The 21,011-nt window shown below is 41.0% G+C and overlaps 1 protein-coding gene across 1 annotated transcript in view; it reads left to right on the top strand.

The window, feature by feature from the left end:
* The first annotated feature begins 2,871 nt into the window (after positions 1 to 2,871).
* The window catches only part of LOC124616529 (cytochrome P450 6k1-like), a 155,049-nt gene continuing 136,909 nt past the window's right edge, over positions 2,872 to 21,011 (top strand). The window contains exon 1 of the mRNA XM_047144845.1: positions 2,872 to 3,121. Coding sequence (XP_047000801.1) covers positions 2,872 to 3,121 — 250 coding nt within the window. The remainder of the gene's footprint in view (positions 3,122 to 21,011) is intronic.

Genomic DNA, 21,011 nt, shown 5'->3' on the forward strand with positions numbered 1-21,011 from the left:
AGCTGTTTGAAAATCAAATAACGTAGAGGTTTTCCGGCACAGTAAAATATAAATTTTCCTAAGGGGATGTTTCAGCAGTTCAGAATTAATCTTTTTATTTTCAATGAGTCAGTAATGAATCACGCGAAACAGAATTCTTTATTCTTCGCGAAATATATTCTGTGTTGATAGGGGTGGCATTATTTTGTCTTTGCGAACGATGTGCCATGTTTTTTATTCTAAATGACGCACGAGTTACCACGAAGGAAATGCCTGAGCTGCTAATTCTGACGAACTATTGTTTCATAGAAAAATTTGTATTCAAATTATACTGGTTCTTCGTGGAGCAGTTTGTACAGTGTGTCCGAGAGGTTGCAGTACCCCTGAAACAAAACAGGATGTCGTGTATTAGAGTACATATAAAAGTATGTAACCTGTCCGGATGATCTGTATGTGAGCCATAGTGCCTTACAAAGAGATCTATACCTGCCCTGACCTTGACATCTCGTGGAGCATCGCAAGAGTAATGCTTCAGAAGGCTTCCTCAACACTTCAGTTCTTCATGTCTTGTATCGATGTTGAACCCTATGGGACTTGATTTCTTCCCATGAGTTGTGTGGTGCGGTAAGGTCCGGGTTTCGTTATGGGCCTTTCAAGTTGGCGGCGGTGTTGCAGAACACTCCACATTCAGAGGCGTCTAAATCGTTCGCTCCTGAGCAGCCCTGTGCTAGGGCTTCGTTCGGCTACGCCCCTTGTCTTCGAGCTGAATCACTGCGGACGTTTGAAACATTCCCGAGTCAGAATTTCCATTTACCAAATTAAAAAACAATATTTCCTCAGTTTTACGATGTCATGAGGGAAATAGGGTGTTTTCGGATACCCATTGCAGTTAGATAAAGACGATTCACTTTGGAGGCCTTCGCAAAAAATTGGCACTATGGATGACATTAAGAATGTTAACGCTTGTCTCTGCATCTCGCGGTATTGCTGATTTGTTCCAGAAAGACTCAGTTCGAACTAAAACTGAAACTCACTGATGTTCCGTGTTGTTCTGAAATGTGGTATCTCCCAACAACGGTAGATTATTTCTACCTTCTGCGGTGGTAAATCTTGAATAAGCTATTATTTAAAATAATTGCAGTATCATTAAAAATAGACACTGTTCAGTGATAATTCCCATTTACAGCTATCTGCCTAATGTGCTCAGCGAGTTCTCGAAATAACCAGCTGCAAAGCAAGTCGCTTCCTATCTAGATAAGAGTAGGTGAAGTCCAGCCGAGTGAATCAGCGCAGACTGGCGTGAGAAATCAACTTTGTGCCCCCTTAGTCATCTCTATGCACGGTTGGGGATCTTTTATGACGAAGGAGTTCAATAACTATTAATGGCCATGGACAGCGTTGTCAGTGCATGAGTACGTACAACACATAGCCCAATTCGTTGTTGTTAGTATGGTAAGAAGAGGATGGCGGTAGCTCAGGCTGTATAGTTGGCACAAGCTATGCCGTTTATTAAACCACAATGCATCTACGCAAATAAACTAATCTGCCCGCTGCGATATCGTTGAATTACGTGCGTGAGGAACTACGCTCTCGTTCAGACCCAGACACTGTGTCCAGTTTTCGTAGTTGTTGCTAAATACACATACTTATTGAGCTAGAACCTCTCTTCGTATCTCAGTGTAGTGAGTCGGGTGAATCTGTTTCATGAGAATTCCTTTGCCGTTAGCTTTTGTCAAGTAGTGTTATATTTGTGTTGATGAGGGTGGTTATAGAAAAGGCAAAGAAATGACTGTGAAACCGTCTATCACTAACAACAGTATCAGAAGCTCTCACTCCATAGCACGTTGTGGAGGACTTGAGATTTAATGCAGTCATTAGTACAAAAGACTGTAGTCTCGGAGGTTAGACCACTAAGCTCCTCAACGACAAGGCACTAGGGACTCAGACATCTTCCACAGCCATGATTCCAACTCACTACAGAATTGACAAATACTGTAAACAGGAGCTACAAGATTTTGCATCGTGTTTATGCGTATTATCCTGTATTCGTACAAGGCGAGCAGACACCAAGTGTAGATTAAAATTGTGCAGGGGTGGACTCGAACCTATAGAGGTAGGGGTGTAAATGTGGAAGCGTGTGGGTAATGTGGAAACGTCTAGTATCTGGTCTGCAGAGTGCTGCTCTGTAGTGGGGCAGCCAGAAATTGTTGCAATAGTTCCTTTTTGTCACGGTAGAGGGTTAGAAGTCAGTTGAGCAACAGACGCCGCGACAGTGATGCAATTAACGTTCGCGCATTTTTTTCGAGGTAAGTTGTGCTATTATATTTATCTATATACTTTCTAGTTATCTTTCTTTACGTCTGATAGCTTATAAATAGAGGTGCATAGAAGGTTTTAGCAGTCCTTTGTCAACCTTAAATGGATAGTTGCTTAATGTAATCTACCGAAATTTAAAATGGCCATTGTGTAGATAATGGGAAGCATACATACGATGGCATTGTGGAAACCTTTCCACAATACCAACATCAAATAAATTACGTCTAATACGTTTTGCGTCTGTTTCTAGATGCCACGAAAGCTAACTGATCGGAAACCAAGAGCTATTGTGAAGAAGTGGGATGCTGAAAACATGATTAAGGCTATAATAGCCTCAAGGGAAAGCAGGTGGGGTTAAGAAGAGCAGTAAAAGCTTTCATTGTACCTCAGACGACACTTCAAAGGTTCGTGCATAGTGATATGTCACCTGAAGAATGTGTTTCTTGGAGACTTGGACGTTTCCACTGATGCTACTGAGAAACAGTTGGTACAGTACCTCGCTGAAATGGATAAAACCAAAGGTTAACATCGTTGTCACATACCTAAGCAAATAGGTGTGTGTCTCCACAAGATATCATGCCAGTACCTCCTCTAAAGAGGATGGTTTCCAACAGAGGTCATAAGCCAGGTTCATCAGCTGTTTGGACATCTTCGCCTTCTAAAACACGCCTTGAAGACTCCTTACTAGAGGGTAAACAGAAGCTTCCTAAGGCACCTGCCAAAAGCAAGAAAAAACGTGAAGCTCCTCCTACAAAACCGTGCAAAAAACGGCTCAAGTTATCTGAGGATTCAGATGAAGAGCACATTGCACCAACTGTCTTCTCCGGTGAGTCACATTTGGATCTCGCAGTTGGTGAAGAAAAACCTACTGAAGAAGATGCAATTTGTATTTTTTGTGAAGGCGCATTTTCCAAAGACATTCAGGGAGAATTGTGGATTAAGTGTGTAGTGTGTGAGGAGTGGAGTCACTCTTTGTGTGCCGGAAATGAAGGAGATATTTACATATGCGATTTTTGCAAGTGAACTTCGTTTTTAAAGCATTTTCCTAATACAGTTGCGTTTAAAAATATTTTTGTGTAATTTAAATTTAATATAAAATAAAATAGTTTCTAACATTTTCAATAGTTTTCGTTTGTAGTAGTCCGTTTCCCACAATTTTTAGGCGTTTCCACATTACCCGCACTTCTTGAAAAATTTGTGAGTTGTTGTGCAACCACAAAATGTTTTTTAATTTTTAACATATTTAGTTTTTAACATATTTAGTTTTTGTGTTTCCTAATATTACATTCATTGCTAAAACATTATGAATTAGCTTTGTCTAATTTTTGAAACTGAAACAGAAGTATGCATTTCTTTTATGCAGCAAAAACAAACTGGGTTTCCACATTTACACTCCTACCTCTAAATACGGCGTTTGTGGGCAACGAGTTTATCAACTGAGCTATCCACGCACGATTCGTGTTTCCCACTCAGTGATTTTACTTTGCCAATACATTTCTCCTAGAATGAACTCGTGCTGAAAACTGTTACGGCCTAAATTCAAGCGCCAGCACGCCAGCCGGGAACGAGAAAGCAGAGAGGGCTGTGAGAAGAGGTCAGCCAATAGCACGCTGACCGACCCCTCTCAGCGGTTTCTATGCGAGGGGGACATAAGCGCCGCGCCCTACTGGTCTTGGGCAGTTGTACAGCATCATCAAGATTAGGCACTTGTATAGCAGCCACTTACAAATTGTATTTACTGAAGAAGCTTGTTTATTTTGTCTGTCGCCCTTTGCTTGCGACACAGCTGTGTAATATTCAAAGTTAAGTATCATCATTTACGTTTTTGTAATAAAACTCATTAATACCATTAGATTGAATGTTGTCTAGCGATCCGAGAAAGCAGGATTGCTAGACACCCGATCTTCGACGACGAGGCAGGATTTGACAAAAACAATCTCCCCTCCCCCAGGCCAAGTCACGTCTCCACTTTACCCATTTTTCCAGGAGTGCTACTCCTTCGAGATATGCAGGAGAATCTGGGAAGTTTGGAAAGTAGGAGATGAGGCACTGGTGAAAGTAAAGCCGTGAAGGCGGGTCGTGAGTTGTGCTTAGATAGCTCAGTTGGTAGAACACTTGGCTGCCAAAGGCAAAGGTCTTAGCTTCCAGTCCCAGTCACGCACACAGTCTTAAACTGTCAGGAAGTTTCACCTCTCTCCTACATTCCGTTCTTCACAGAAGCTCTCCTGCTAGCCTTGCTGGAATAGCATTCATGGAAGAACAGATGTTGTGGAGAAATGGCCTAGAGATGGTCTGGCAGACTGTTTCAAGAATGAATCTTTCTCTTTGCAGAGTAAGCAGAAATGTCATCTTATTCAGTGGAAACACTGTAATCGATACAAAATTATCGTCTCTCGATAATTTTAGAAAAAGCTTATGTATGTGAGGCAAGGAAACTATCTCTCTACAGTGGAGTGAAAGTTTTTTTTTCTTTATTGGATTTCAATTTCCTTCCTCCCCCCCCCCCTCGAGTGGGGGTGGGTTGGCATTGGCGTAATATGCTGCTCTACAGCCTACAGAAAAGTTAGGAAACATAATGAGAACATAAACAAACAAGAGAAACAGGCAATAAAACGGTGACATCGTAAAAAACTGTGAAATGGCGGAAAGTTGTTGAATTTAAAACATAAAAAAAGACTGCGGTGATGATGCGGATGAAGGCACACAAGAAAGAGACAGGCTCATTTAAAAAACATGGCGACAGTCTGGTTTCTGTTCGCACGAGATAAGAAACACAACTAGTGACAGTGTGGTGGCTGTTGGCAACACTGACAGGGGACGTACGACACTGAACACTCACTTATAACAGCATTATACAGGCGACACATGGGGGCAGTTCGGGTGGGGGGGGAGCCGGACCTAAGAGGGGGAATAAAGGGGGGAGGAGAGAAAAGAAAAAAAGAGGGAGCCGATAGAGGGAGGGGACATAGAAAAGGGGGGCTGGGCGGGCGCGAGAAAGAGTGGAAAAGGTAGGTGAGGGGAGAGCAAGAAGGACTCGGGTGAGAGAAGGCAGACAGAGACACAGTAGGCGGGGAAAAACAGGATGGATGGAAGGGGGGGGGAAGCCGGACCTAAGAGGGGGAATAAAGGGGGGAGGAGAGAAAAGAAAAGAAGGGAGAGCCGATAGAGGGAGGGGACATAGAAAAGGGGGGCTGGGCGGGCGCGAGAAAGAGTGGGAAAGGTAGGCGAGGGGAGAGCAAGAAGGACTCGGGTGAGAGATGGTTGGTTGGTTGGTTGTTTGGGTGAAGAGACCAAACAGCGAGGTCATCGGTCTCATCGGATTAGGGAAGGATGGGGAAGGAAGTCGGCCGTGCCCTTTCAAAGGAACCATCCCGGCATTTGCCTGGAGAGATTTAGGGAAATCACGGAAAACCTAAATCAGGATGGCCGGACGCGGGATTGAACCGTCGTCCTTCCAAATGCGAGTCCAGTGTGCTAACCACTGCGCCACCTTGCTCGGTGAGGGAAGGGAGGCAGAGACAAGGTAGGTGGGGAAAAACAGGACGGAAGGAGGGGGGGGGGGGGGAGTGAAAGATTTGTTCTTTGATTAAGGTACTGAAAATTCAGTAAAAATTATTGAGAAAGAATTTCTTCCTAGGGATTACGGCGTCTCTAGTGAATAAACTCACTGTCGTGTTATGTGTCAATACCACCCCAGTGACATTCTACAGTTGGTAATGGAATTGCAAGTTTCCGTTAGACGCCGATAGCGGTCGCACGGGATGTGGCGAATCCAATTGTGCGCGCCCACTGCGTCACGCCTCTAGCGGTTCTGCTCTGTACTACGAACGCCCTCTGCCACCGCAATACAGAATGGCCTGTGGCGTCGACTCAGCGCACTTGGAACCTCATCGCTACGACACCATCTTTCGTCCTTACCTTGTTCGCTTATCATTTCATGTGTCCAGCTTTCCTACCACGAGAGTTGCAGTACTATTCTGTCGCCCAACTCTCCTTACCGTTGTGTACAGTCAGATGCAATGCTCACAATGTTATTCTGTCCAATAAATTCAATAAATTGGTATGTATGTTGATAATATTGCTAGTCTGTTAGCGAATCCTTGGAGAATGTATAATTTGTTTCTAGCGGACACAGAGCGAGGCAATACTGACCCTACGACTTATCTTACAAGATAGATTAAGGAAAGGCGAACCTACGTTAGTAGCATTTGTAGACTTAGAGAAAGCTTTTCACGATGTTAACTGGAATACTCTCTTTCAAATTCTGAAGGTGGCAGGGCTAAGATACAGGGAGCGAAAGGCTATTTACTATTTGTACAGAAACCAGATGGCGGTTATAAGAGTCGAGGGACATGAAAGGGAAGTAGTGACTGGGAAGGGAGTGAGACAGGGCTGTAGCCTATCCTCGATGTTATTCAATCTGTATATTGAGCAAGCAGTGAAGGAAACAAAAGAAAAATTCGCAGTAGGTATTAAAATCCATGTAGAAGAAATAAAAACTTTGAGATTCGCCGATGACATTGTAATTCTGTCAGAGACAGCAAAGGACCTGGAAGAGGAGCTGAACGGAATGGACAGTGTCTTGAAAGGAGGATATAAGAAGAACATCAACAAAAGCAAAACGAGGATATTGGAATGTAGTCGAATTAACTCGGGTGATGCTGAGGGAATTAGATTAGGAACTGAGACACTTAAAGTAGTAAAGGAGTTTTGCTATTTGGGAAGCAAAATAACTGATGATGGTAGAAGTAGAGAGGATGTAAAATGTAGACTGTCAATGTCAAGGAAAGCGTTTCTGAAGAAGAGAAATTTGTTAACATCGAGTATAGATTTAAATGTAAGGAAGTCGTTCCTGAAAGTATTTGTATGGAGTGTAGCCATATATGAAAGTGAAACATTGACGATAAATAGTTTGGACAAGAAGAGAATAGAAGCTTTCGAAACGTGGTGCTACAGAAGAATGCTGAAGATTAGATGGGTAGATCACATAACTAATGAGGAGGTCTTGGATATAATTGGGGAGAAGAGGAGTTCGTGGCACAACTTGACTAGAAGAAGGGATCGGTTGGTAGGACATGTTCTGAGGCATCAAGGGATCACCAATTTAGTTTTGGAGGGCAGCGTGGAGGGTAAAAATCGTAGAGGGAGACCAAGAGATGAATACACTAAGCAGATTCAGAAGGGTATAGGTTGCAGTAGGTACTGGGAGATGAAGAATCTTGCACAGGGTAGAGTAGCATGGAGAGCTGCATCAAACCAGTCTCAGGACTGAAACCACAACAACAATAGTGTACACACTCACAACGCATTATTATGCAATGGTCGTTGTCCAGCAAGAATTCTTGCAATGAATCAGATACTTCGGGAGGACACGCTATGCCATCGTACTATTGCCAAGATTGTGCAAAATTGTATGATGTCGAACGGCTTACATGAATGTTTGAAGACTCTATATGTCCCCCATTCGAGACGCCCTTGTTCGTAAAACGTCGTGCAATAAAGGAACCTTGATCTAAAGGTAAGTGTATTGCAACTCACGATAGACGTGACTCACGATGTATGTTTGAGATTTCTCCTGAAATGTCCCACTTATTTGGCGGGAAACACATAGTTATCTACACAGGAAGTGCCACTTCAGCCTCTGTAATCGATCATCGTGAGTCACGTCTTGCCTGAGTTGCAGTAAATTTGTTCTCAGATCAAGATCCTTTTATCAGCGTTTTTAGAACAGCAGCATCTCGAAGGTGAACAAATAGACTTTGCCTTCAAAAATTTATGTAAGCCTTTATCTGGTGTAGACAGGAGTGGAGCACGCTATAGGCAAGCGGTTTCAACAATATAGAAGTTGCTGTTAATGGTGTAGTGGCACAGAAATGCTATAGTAACAACTTATCAGAATATGTTGCTCGTACATAACTGCTCTTCATACCTGCAACACTATGAATATAGAACGCACACCTCTTGTAAAGCGTTGTTCCATCACTGATATCTTAGGTGCCTTCGACCGCTCCGAACTGTGGACACTCTAGGTGGCGACTTCAACACACAAGTCCATTTGGTATCCCCCAGTGCCTAGAAATATGCAAGGATTATTTCATAAATAATGTGCAGTTTGGCAATACGGAGGTTGCATTTATAACAGTAATGAGCAAGTTTCAGTTTAAAGCTCGAGGAAGAAGCGAGTATTTCGTTTCGTCCACAGCGTCCTCTATTTTTCAGCATCCTATAGCTGTAGAAATACTGGAACACGTGAGGCAATACTGACCTTACGACTTATCTTAGAAGAAAGATTAAGGAAAGGCAAACCTACGTTTGTAGCATTTGTAGACCTAGAGAAAGGTTTTGACAATGTTGACTGGAATACTCTCTTTCAAATTCTAGAGGTGGCAGGGGTAAAATACAGGGAGCGAAAGGCTATTTACAACTTGTACAGAAACCAGATGGCAGTTATAAGAGTTGAGGGACATGAAAGGGAAGCAGTGGTTGGGAAGGGAGTAAGACAGGGTTGTAGCCTCTCCCCGATGTTATTCAATCTGTATATTGAGCAAGCAGTAAAGGAAACAAAAGAAAAATTTGGAGTAGGTATTAAAATCCATGGAGAAGAAATAAAAACTTTGAGGTTCGCCGATGACATTGTAATTCTGTCAGAGACAGCAAAGGACTTGGAAGAGCAGTTGAACGGAATGGATGGTGTCTTGAAGGGAGGATATAAGATGAACATCAACAAAATCAAAACGAGGATAATGGAATGTAGTCGAGTTAAGTAGGGTGATGCTGAGGGTATTAGATTAGGAAATGAGACACTTAAAGTAGTAAATGAGTTTTGCTATTTGGGGAGCAAAATAACTGATGATGGTCGAAGTAGAGAGGATATAAAATGTAGACTGGCAATGGCAAGGAAAGCGTTTCTGAAGAAGAGAAATTTGTTAACATCGAGTATAGATTTAAGTGTCAGGAAGTTATTTCTGAAAGTATTTGTATGGAGTGTAGCCATGTATGGAAGTGAAACATGGACGGTAAATAGTTAGGAGAAGAAGAGAATAGAAGCTTTTGAAATGTGGTGCTACAGAAGAATGCTGAAGATTAGATGGGTAGATCACATAACTAATGAGGAAGTATTGAATAGGATTGGGGAGAAGAGAAGTTTGTGGCACAACTTGACCAGAAGAAGGGATCGGTTGGTAGGACATGTTCTGAGGCATCAAGGGATCACCAATTTAGTATTGGAGGGCAGCGTGGAGGGTAAAAATCATAGGGGGAGACCAAGAGATGAATACACTAAGCAGATTCAGAAGGATGTAGGTTGCAGTAGGTACTGGGAGATGAAGAAGCTTGCACAGGATAGAGTAGCATGGAGAGCTGCATCAAACCAGTCTCAGGACTGAAGACCACAACAACAACAACAACAACATAGCCGACATAAAAATTTCAGAAATCTTGGATGATGAGATTTTTTAATATGAAATACCGAATATTAAGATCGAAAATTTACGAGGCAAAGGCGCAACGTAAGTCAATATGGTCAAAGTGAAGGTTGTAGGGAATTGACTGTACTACAATTTATCGCTGGTCTAATCATTTTGTTGTTGGTAATAAGAGAATAAGCAATGATCCCAGATCATGAACGCTGAAAACTTTAACTGAGGAAGGAATTTTAAAACTTGCAATAGATGGTCATGAAGAGAACCGCCATGTGGCCTCTGAAGAACAGTCTGAGGTGACAGGTTTTCCACCAACATCAAAATTCCGAATTCTTCCTAATGATTTAAAAAAGAGAAACAGCTCTGAAAGATGGAGGCCTCAGTGCTCGACTGTTTATTGTGGGCACTTCAGCTGTAGTTTAATCCTAACCAGTGGCGAGGTCTGTTTTCCCACCAACCAGAAACGTTACGATGAGTTCAGTCAAACAAGTGATCATATTCCCTTAATCATCGCCAAGGAATCATCTTGACTGACACAGTTCCATGAGAACAAAGACACCTCATTTCATTGTACTGAACTCACGAGAAAACTGAACAAAAAGGTGCACTAAACACAGGTTTAGTTGCTTGAGAGTGGGCTACGCTTGCAGCACTTTAAGAGATGTTGTAACCGGAAAGATGCGCAAATACGGTTGAGAAGTGATCTCCCAGTCTCCCTAGAACTGTGACTTCGACCAGAAACATATCTGATACATTCTATACAAGGATCATGTTTTTCTCCTCGGGAAGATTCATTCGGATCGAAATCCGGGGCGTAAGGTGACCGTTCAGTGAGACATGGATAGCAATGAAAAGATTGGCTGGGACCTGGCATGCGCTTGGAGTAAAACCCAAAGCGGTTAAGACGCTCATTAAAAAACTGTGGCAGACACCGTCAAATGACTTGCGGAAGTCGAGAAAGCACAAGGCCGCTGAGACATTAGTGGCCGCAGCCACCGATACGACATCTCGATGTTCGATAATAGAAGTTACTACTATGCCTTCAGGCACACAACTTTGGTGAGCGGCAATGGTTTCGCCGAACAACTTTGAGACACCGATATTTATAGCTCGAGCGACAATTTTACAGTCGAAGTTTAGCAAAGTAATCGAACGAAGAGAGTCAAGATCAGATTGGTTTTCGGGACGAGGACCATTTTACCTTCCTTGAAAGGAGTAGGAAGCGAGACATCCCGTACCACTTTATCGACTATCGACGTTATTGTGTCACCTATGAGAGGCCAAGAATGAAGATAAAATTCTTTAGAAATACCATCCAATCCAGGTGGTATACCGAGCGATGTGGCGCAGTGGTTAGCACACTGGACTCGCATTCGGGAGGACGACGGTTCAATCCCGTCTCCGGCCATCCTGATTTAGGTTTTCCGTGATTTCCCTAAATCGCTTCAGGCAAATGCCGGGATGGTTCCTTTGAAAGGGCACGGCCGATTTCCTTCCCCATCCTTCCCTCACCCGAGCTTGCGCTCCGTCTCTAATGACCTCGTTGTCGACGGGACGTTAAACACTAATATCCTCCTCCTCCTCCTCCTCCTCCAGGTGGTATGCGTGACAGAGACCCGGTAACATTGTATATATCGTCCTTGTGAGAATCACTCAAAAAAGGCACAGTGGTGTCGACGCATTCCAGCAAAGGGGAAAAGTCATCAGGAAAATTTTCAGCCAGAATGTGGGCCTCCTAAAATTCAGTGAAGTAGTTAAAAATGAACTTGAAAATGTCACGGTGGGGCGTTGACATTCGACCAACGGCGTAAGCGAGGAATGCAACACAAACGCGTTTCATGCGCACCTAGATACTGGTAAGATGATGATGATGATGATGATGATGTTTGGTTTGTGGAGCGCTCAACTACGCAGTTATCAGCGCCCGTACAAATTCCCAACCTTTGCTCTGTCCAAACTCGGCACTTTCGGGAATGCTGATGAAATAATGAGGACAACACAAACACCCAGTCATCTCGAGGCAGGTGAATAGATACTGGTAAGATGGTATAGTGAAGTCAGTTCATCTTCTAAAACGAAATATGGTTGCGAATTTGTCCCGTGTCCTTCCATCTGAAATTGTTTTAACTCTGGGAGTTTTACTTTAATTCGCCGTACATCAATAATCCGTAAGGGAGCTTGCCTATCGCTATCGTAAAGTTGATGCAAGACGGAGTAATGAAATACCTGAGTCCGCCGGACGTCTATCGCCTTTACGGAACCAAAACGCATGAGAGCCTTAAGAATTTGTGACTTGGCATGCAGTGTCCACCATTCCACAATAGACGACTGCCGTTATACACTACGAGAGCAACGGGCCCATACTTCCTGATTGACAACACCAAGGGAATGGCCTTGTAGATAGGCTAGATTGAGCATCCAAGGAATACGATACAATTTTACTGGCTCATACTCATAAGTAAATGTGACAGTTACAGCACAATGATTAGTAAAACAGGTGGGTATCAAATCAACGTCCAAAAGCTGCCCGCACGAAGAACCAGAAAGACAAAAAGTGATAAAACTAACTTCTAGAGGTGGCAGTAAAGTAGGTGTATCGTACAGCATACGGAGAAACCCACCATGTCATCGACTTCTTAATAAAACTAAGAGTAGGAGACTAATCCATCCGCCAGAGAACACAATAAAGTCATCACCCAATAGAATCTTTGTAGGGGATTTACGACAAAGGTAAATGATTTCCTCTTTCTAGGAACGGAAACGTTCCATAGAACGACCAGAGCCAGAAGGAGCACAGAGAAGAATGAAAATGAGATCACAAAAAGTGCATCCTGCACTCCTACCATCACAGAGACCTTCGAAATCTCATAATAGAATTCCTTCCCTATAAAAGAAGGCAGTGACCCTAGAAAGTTCGGAAGCCCCATTAAGAAAGGACGAGAACCTAGGAATTGCAAACGGGTCAAATAATACTTCCTGTACAAAAATTACGTCTGCGTCAGAGTCATATACAAACTGTCGCAAAGCGGCGAGCCGGAGTTCCGAACCAATCGTTTTTACATTCAAAGTGTCAAAGCAAATGCTTGCATAGGCAACTGAATTGGAACAATAACTGCAAAATTATAAAACCATCTTCGAAAGGAATTATGTACCACTAACCATGGCAGAGTCAGTGTGTCTTTAGCCTGTTTGTATCTTGGCAGCGCTATAGACTGTGTTAATATCGCTGACAGCGCTCTGCGCCCGCGGCAAGAATTCTGTGGTTGGACGGACTAGCAGTTACCGAGTGGATGGAGAAGAGTGTGGACATTTTTTTCTTAGTGACACATTATACGGACCGTGTTAGAACGGAAATACAACCTATGCTTGACGAGGGCAATATTGACCCAGCGGTAAGTTCATACAATGATCCATTACATGGTGTTGAGAAGAAAAACGTAACGATTAGGCTTGTCTTAGATTCCAGACAAATAAATATCATAATCATTCCTGAAACAGACAGGCCGCAAACGTTGGAAGAACTTCTTCAAAAATGGCGTAAAAGTGTTGTCTTTATTGATCTCAGATCCAGCTTTTATCAAATTTAACTTCATCCAGAATGTAGAAAATATACGGCTTTTCTTTGTTTCGGCGTTTGTTGTCAATTTCGGGAACTTCCTTTTGGTTTGAACATCTCTTCGGCAGCATTCATTTATTGGGCTAAAGTACATATTACTTGAGTTTTTAAAACGACACATCACCTCGTACGTGAACGATATAAAAAATAGCAGAAGCCTCTTGGGAACAACATAATTATATTCTCAACAGTTAGTTACGTATATTTGATGAATCTGAAATTACACTTAACACGGAAAAATCTGAATTCGGCAGGTCAAAGGTGAAGTTTTTGAGTTACATTATTTCTTCTGATGGTATTCAGCCGGATCCTGACAGGTTGGAAGCAATCAGAGCTATTCCTGTTCCATCCACAATAAATAAATAAATGTTCGTAGTTTTCTAGATCTCGTGAATTTATACCGTCGTTTCCTAAATATGCAAATTCTAGTAACTCCAAAACTTTGATCTCTCACTAGCAAAAACACTGTTTGGAACTGGGACGAACAGGCACAGTTGGAATTTGATTCTTTGAAAGATGCGCTACTTAACGCGCCAATTTTAGCTCGCCCAGATCTGTCACAGGATTTTTGTCTTGATATGGATTCTTCTGAAGTTGGTCTTCGTGCGCATTTATTTCAAGAAGCTACAGAAAATGACATTACTGTTCAGAAAACCATCGCTTTTACTAGCCGCGTGCTAACAAAATCTGAGAAAAATTATTCCGTCACTGAATTGGAAGCTTTAGCTATAGTTTGGGCATTTTACAAATTTTGTTTCTTTCTTTCTGGCATGCTTGTGAATGTTTATAGTGATTATCGAGCATTGCAATTTCTTATGTCTTCAAAATTAAATCATGACAGGTTGAGACGTTGGGCATCGTTTAGCAAGAATTCCACTTCACGATAGTCCACATTCCTGGCACGGAAAACATTGTTGCGGACGCACTTTCACGTGTGCACCGGCTGGCCTTGTGAAAAGCAACACAGAAGCTAACCTTGAAAAAAAGTCGGTATTGTTTACATTCAAAAAGTAGATTTTGAAAACTTCGTCCCTGCATCTTTAAAGGACATTGCTCGTGAGCAAGACAAGGATCCGATTTAGAAAGATATTAAAAGTAAGGGGCGTGAAAAGATACTCATGCAGATTCGTCATTATTATCTGCTTAGAAATAACATACTCTTCAAACGTTACACTGTTGATAACAAGCTATGCTGACGATTTTGTTAATAAGCTCATCTGGTTCATTCATTTCAGCTACGCACATTTTGGCCCACGAAAATGTTACCATACTCTCCGGACGGCTTATTATTTTAGCAACGTGGAAAAGAGAATTAGGAGAGTCTTATCCGTTGCAAACATTGTCAAAAAGCTAAACCGTCTACCATCTCACATCGTGCTCCATTGTTTTGAACTATTCCTACTAGATTGAAAAAATTAGCTGCTGCTGACTTCCGGGACCACTTGCTAAAACACTGAATGGATTTTCGTACGTTCTTGTCGCTGTTGAACTTAGTTCAAAATTTATTTCACACCGTTACGCAAAGCCACTGGGACGTCAGATCTGCTGTTTGGTCACGAATGCTTCGGAATCGTAAAATCAAACCTGTTTTTGTTTCGTTGTACTCTCCACTTTGCAACCCGTATGAACGCATTATGAAAGAAATTAATAAGCTTTGCAGACTTTACTGTCACAGGAAGCATCAGTATTGGGACAGATACTTACATTTATTCCAAAATGTACAGATTGAAATGCCTCATGACTCCACTGCTTTACCACCTATTCTTGTACTGAAGAATGAGGAACCACCAAACAGAATCAGAGAGCTTGTACCTTTCAGAGCACACGTAAACTTCGACATAAAGACATAATTGAATTGGCTATTAAAAATATAAATTCTGCTGCAGATAAAAGGAGAACTGCAAGGTAAGACAAATGCAAAGAAACTACACATTGGCCAAAAAGTTCTTATTAAAACCCATTCATTGTCACATAAAAAGAAACGTTTGAGTCACAATTTCCTTCTGATCCTTATAGGATACGACGTATACCACAATATAATTGCATTGAAGCTGAAACTCTGCATTATAACAGAAGTAAAGGGTTACACCACATTTCTAATGTGAAACGGTTTATTGAGAAATAATTTGCTTTCTGACTTAGTTTTTGCTATAAAATTTTTTTCACTTCAACTTACTATTACGCGTCGTCAGATTTAGAAACTGTTAGCATGCAGCGATGTTTTGGAGTGAACTATCCAGTCAAGAACCTACGGAACGTATTAAGACAGTAATTTTATGAATACACTTTTGTAGGGAACAGACAACACAGCTTTATTGTGCATGCATTTTCACTTGTCAGTTGCACGATTATGTCATGACTATAATGCCCACATTCTTGGAACATATACTGCTTATGAAGTTTTACTGCAACATTTTGGTTTACTTGAAAAGTCATTTTCAATTAAAGTACTTTCTGAGAGCTCACAGATGATAGAGTTCAAAAATGGTTCAAATGGCTCTGAGCACCATGGGACTTAACACCTGAGGTCATCAGTCCCCTGGAACTTAGAACTACTTCAACCTAACTAAGCTAAGGACATCACAAACAGCCATGCCCGAGGCAGGATTCGAACCTGCGACTGTAGTGGTCCCGCGGTTCCACACTGTAGCAGCTCGGCCACCTCGGCCGGCGATGACAGAATATTTGGTTTGTTTCACAGATACACGATTATCAACTTTCATTGTTGCTTTTACACTCTGTCTGTTTTGTGTCTGCACAGTCTCACATCGATATGTTACAGAACAGTACTTTTAAGATCATGGCAATGAACTTCATAACTACGACATTTATACGCATAGCACTTTACTTTTGTATATGACAAGATAAGTACTTGATGTTTGGAGAACTTTGCTTGTGAACGATGATAACTACAACACTTGGCACATTTTTATCGTTAAGTAATGACAGAAATGTTCTTACAGTAAGAATTACAGTGGCTGGCTCTGAGCACTATGGGACTTAACTTCTGAGATCATCAGTCCCTAGAACTTAGAACTACTTCAACCTAACTAAGCTAAGGACATCACACATACCCATGCCCGAGGCAGGATTCTAACCTGCGACCGTAGCGATCGCGCGGTTCCAGACTGTAGCGCGTAGAACCGCTCGGCCACCACGGCTGGCAGTAAGAATTACAGTTTAGCGCTACATAACACACATTTGTATGATTACCTTTTGTACTTGAAACATTATTAGAAATATTTTTGAACGACAATGATACAGAGAAGGTTTTTGGTGATACATTTCATTCCGCAATTTTAATCGTAAGATCTGAGTTGTAATTACATTATTCCTCATGGGGGTACACCTGCTATGTGTAACGTGCATGTGGCAAACACAAGGAGCTCTAGCTAATATGGTATTTGCTCATACAGTTTTATGCATAGGTACCATATTTCTCTAACACAGAATTGCATGGCTATCTGGTCATTTAACGGTGAGGATTTTACGTCCGTGACACATGTCTGCGTAACTACGCAGATGGATTACTTTGCACTTATGAAATTGTACTTTGTCTGCATTTTGTGACGTGTTCACGCGTATTTTTGGAACCATTGTGATATATGACCTTGACGTAATGCTCTTCTGTGCTGGGCTGCGCGCTAGCCTCCTTGAAATATACACATTGTTGTATTGTCTTTCAACTTAGCTGGTGCCGCTCAAGACGCTTCGAAGCTCGCTGCACTCCTGCAAGCACTCGCTTAGCTGTAGAAAAGAGAGGCGATTCACATCGCTATTGTCATTTCTTTGCAGAACACACCACAAACACAACATACAGTACTACACTTTGGAGTTTGAACTTAGTGCTACTTACTGAAATGCTTATGAATTGATGAGAAATATACTTACGTTTAAACACCTGATTATGACAAGTGTCTCTCTGCGAGAGTTGAGAGACTTTATACTGACTTATGAAATGCCAAATGGCTATGGGGTGATGTTTTTATGTTTTGCTTTGGACATATTTGCTTTTTTTTATTTTTTTTATTATATATATCTGATTTCTAGCTGTGCTGCAGCATTGGTTTTATAAAATAAAATTCATTACGTATGCTAATGTGAACATATCCATTAAATAAATTTTTGTGATCCACATTCTTAGAAAAGAGCTCTTGGAAAGGAAAGACCAATAAGAAGGAAAAGGGACTAGTAACAGGAACTGCATACATAATTTTCTTTTCAAGTAGTTGGTAATTTTTTTGGTTGAATAAGTTGTTGTGGTGCATCACTTTAGTCTTAAGATGTGACATAGAATCATTGCATTTCACATAGGGGATAGTATAGATCGTGTTGCTTGTGCTGGTGCATTGCATATTTTTGATGATCACAGATCTTCATTGTAAGCTTACACATATATTTCTGTTATCTGTGTTGCTATCTTTACTGTAATATTTTTCTGCTTGTGCTTTGTGATGTTTAGGTATAAGTTGTCGCATTTGCTGCAGCTATTTGTCAGGCAATGTCCTACTGAATTTTTCTTTGTATTACTGTGCTAAGCCAGTTTTACCACTGACTTGCTTTTCTTCTTTGGTGCGTATTGCCTTATATGAGTTGTAATGTTGAATTTGCTTTGCTAATTTAGATATGCTGCTGCTTTCTTTGCCAATTTGCATTTTTGTTATTTTTTTGTGTTGCTGCATTGCCTCACTCTCTAGTTTATGTATCTGAGCTCAGTAGATTTCAGTTAGCTTAAGAGGGGGTATGCTATATAAGAAAATGACTTGTGATGAGTTGGGAAGAACTGCATTGAGAAGTTATAAGGAAAAGTTCAGAGCAAAGAATATTGTATAATGAGGGACAATTATTTTGAAATAGGAAATGAACAGATATAAGTAGGTTGTAGTGACAACAGGTTTAGGTAGGATTTTCTTGGAAATGAATGATAAGGTAAGAAAAATGTGGAAGTATAAGCACTAGTTGAAAGTATAAATTAAGATATCATGCTTAGATAGGGTTTTTTTGTGGAAACAAATGTTGGAAGTAACAGAGATCTGCGAGAATTAAACGAAGTTTTGCTTGGAAATGAAGTAGTTTAGGTTGAAAGTAAAGGAGATATGCACATGAAAGATATTCTTGAAATGAGAAAAATGAAACAGAGGCATAAAATGCTCACCACAAGTACTGTAGTATAAAATTTTATACTTACACATTGACACATTTACACTTGAAGACAGATCCTGTCCTTTCCTTTTGTGTTATTCTGCTATTTTTATGTGTACCCTTGTGTCTTTGTGTTCTTCCTATCTATTTGTGTTTACCTAATAAGATAAATTCGGTAGAATTTTTCTCCTTCTAATACTAGGCTGCATTCTCCATGTTGAGGAATGCTGTTATCTTCAAACTTAATCTCTATTTTTGTACCATTTTCTTTACATTAGGAAGATGTGCAGACATTACTTATTCTGTTATACTTCTACTGATATTCTCATTTTTCATTTATTTACTATGTTGTAATTCCTATAATACTCGTGTATATGCTTCCTTTTTGTAAAGCCTGTATTACTACAAATGTTATTTGTATTATCATGTTCTTAACTATAATGATGCTTTCTTTACATTTGTAATTGTATTCTTATTCTGTAAAATTGTAATTGTATAGACACCAGTTTTTCAAGGTAGGTAAATGGCAGGGATTATTTTTACTGCACACATTTGTCTGTTGGTCATACTACATGTATCAAATCTCAGACACTATATGACTGTGTTAATGCTTGCACATGTGTTGATAATTCAGCAAGGAACTGGTTAACAGCATTGTTGATTGTAAGAATATCGCAAAAAAATTAGTGAGTGCACAAGAGATTGTTTAGGGTCTTGTAACATGCATCAATACTGACTACACAGTACTGGTTCATGGGCTTGCTATGTTATCCTCAAGACTCTTCAATTGTGATTGTGCACCCACACAGTCGCAGCTGATGGCTGCTGACCATCTCTACAAGGACGACAGTGGGTCTCCATTTTTGGTAGCCCACTACTGTCATAGTCTCTATATGGACTACAGTGGGTCTGCACCTTTGGTGGCCCACTGCTATCATAATCTCTACATGGAATCAGTGGGTCTGCACCTTTGGTGGCCCACTACTATCATAATCTCTACATGAACTACAGTGAGTCTGCACCTTTGGTGGCCCACTGCTATCATAATCTCTACATGAACTACAGTGGGTCCGTTCTGTGGTGACCCACCATTTCTACCATTATTCTTCAAGACTTCGACTGACACTGCCGTGGGTCTGCGCTGTTGTGGCCCATTACCAATCGTACGATACCACCTGAAATCTTCAATTCAAGAGTCTGCACTGCGTTTCCGTGGAGAGGACAACACTACTCCTTCAAGACTGCATTGTTGTCCACTACTTACTTGTGCGTTTTCATATACTGCTCAACATTTGTGCGTAAAACTGGCGTAGACTCCTCTTCTGATGAAATATTAGGACTGTCTTTAGGGACTGTGAGGAGAATTTTTACTTTATTGACTAACAGCACATTACTTAACCTTTGTGTGCATCTGCTCTATTTGATATTTTTAATATAAAAATTGTAACAACTTAGTCTTGGCCACTGCCCAAAACACTTTGCAAATTTTTTTGAAGGGAACAGGATGCTATCTAAATAGCCTGTTTGAATGCTGGCAGCGCTATAGACTGTGTTAATATTGCTGACAGCACTGTGCCCTAGGCAAGAGATTCTGTGGTTCAACGGACTATTAACGAATGGATAGAGAAGTGTATGGTCATGTTTTTCTTAGCTTAGACTGTGTTGGTAGGACATGCATTGTAAAGTAAAACGCAGGGAAATGTAAAATGTGGATGGATGTTGTTGTAATGTTTGGGTTGTGGAGTTATTGTCAACTATATCATTTTTAGAACTGGATGTCACATGAATGAGGTAAAATTTTATAAATACATTGTTTGCTCTGCAACAAAATCTTTCTTTGGCTAACCATATGCCTCCTCGTAGTTAGAGTGTACAGTAGTTAGAATCTTTTTATTCAGTTGGCTGTAGTTGCTGCTTGCTATAAATGCTGTAGTTCGTGTTATGAAGATTTTCTGTGAGGTAAGTTACTTATTAAAAAAAATGGGATTCGTGATTAAAATGAGTTTAGGCAATTAACAGAGTTGGAGGTAGTTTCATATTTCTTTAATTTCGTAGTTTTTGGACATTTATTACTGTCAGGATGTCTTGCAATTCAGGGCCATTCTTTTGTGTTAGTTATTGGAAGTCATGCTGTCACTGTATAGCAATCAGATTACGTTGGGCTTGTGTATTGTGGGTAGTAAAGGAATAGGTTAAGTTTGAGTTTTCTTTGTCGGGGAAAATTCTGTAGGTCAGTGTTTAAGATGATAAAAATAATTAAAGACCGTAGTTTCAAATTGATGAAGCAGAGGGAGAAGAAGTGTGAAGATCTCCCCCCATCTTCCAACAGTATTTTTTCTTCCATGATGCGACTCTCTCAGGCTTGATACGTTGTTTACTGGGGCTCCTTGACAATGCCGTTACTTCATGCAAAAGATCAGTTTCAGACAGAGAGGGAGAGATCTCCTCACTCCTCTGGTCGACGGATAGGGACTCACACATGGAGATTTGTCTATTAACGGCTCGACACTCGTATCCTTGGGAACCAAGAGATTGTG

Source organism: Schistocerca americana, chromosome 5, assembly GCF_021461395.2.
Source record: "Schistocerca americana isolate TAMUIC-IGC-003095 chromosome 5, iqSchAmer2.1, whole genome shotgun sequence".
Lineage (NCBI taxonomy): Eukaryota > Metazoa > Arthropoda > Insecta > Orthoptera > Acrididae > Schistocerca > Schistocerca americana.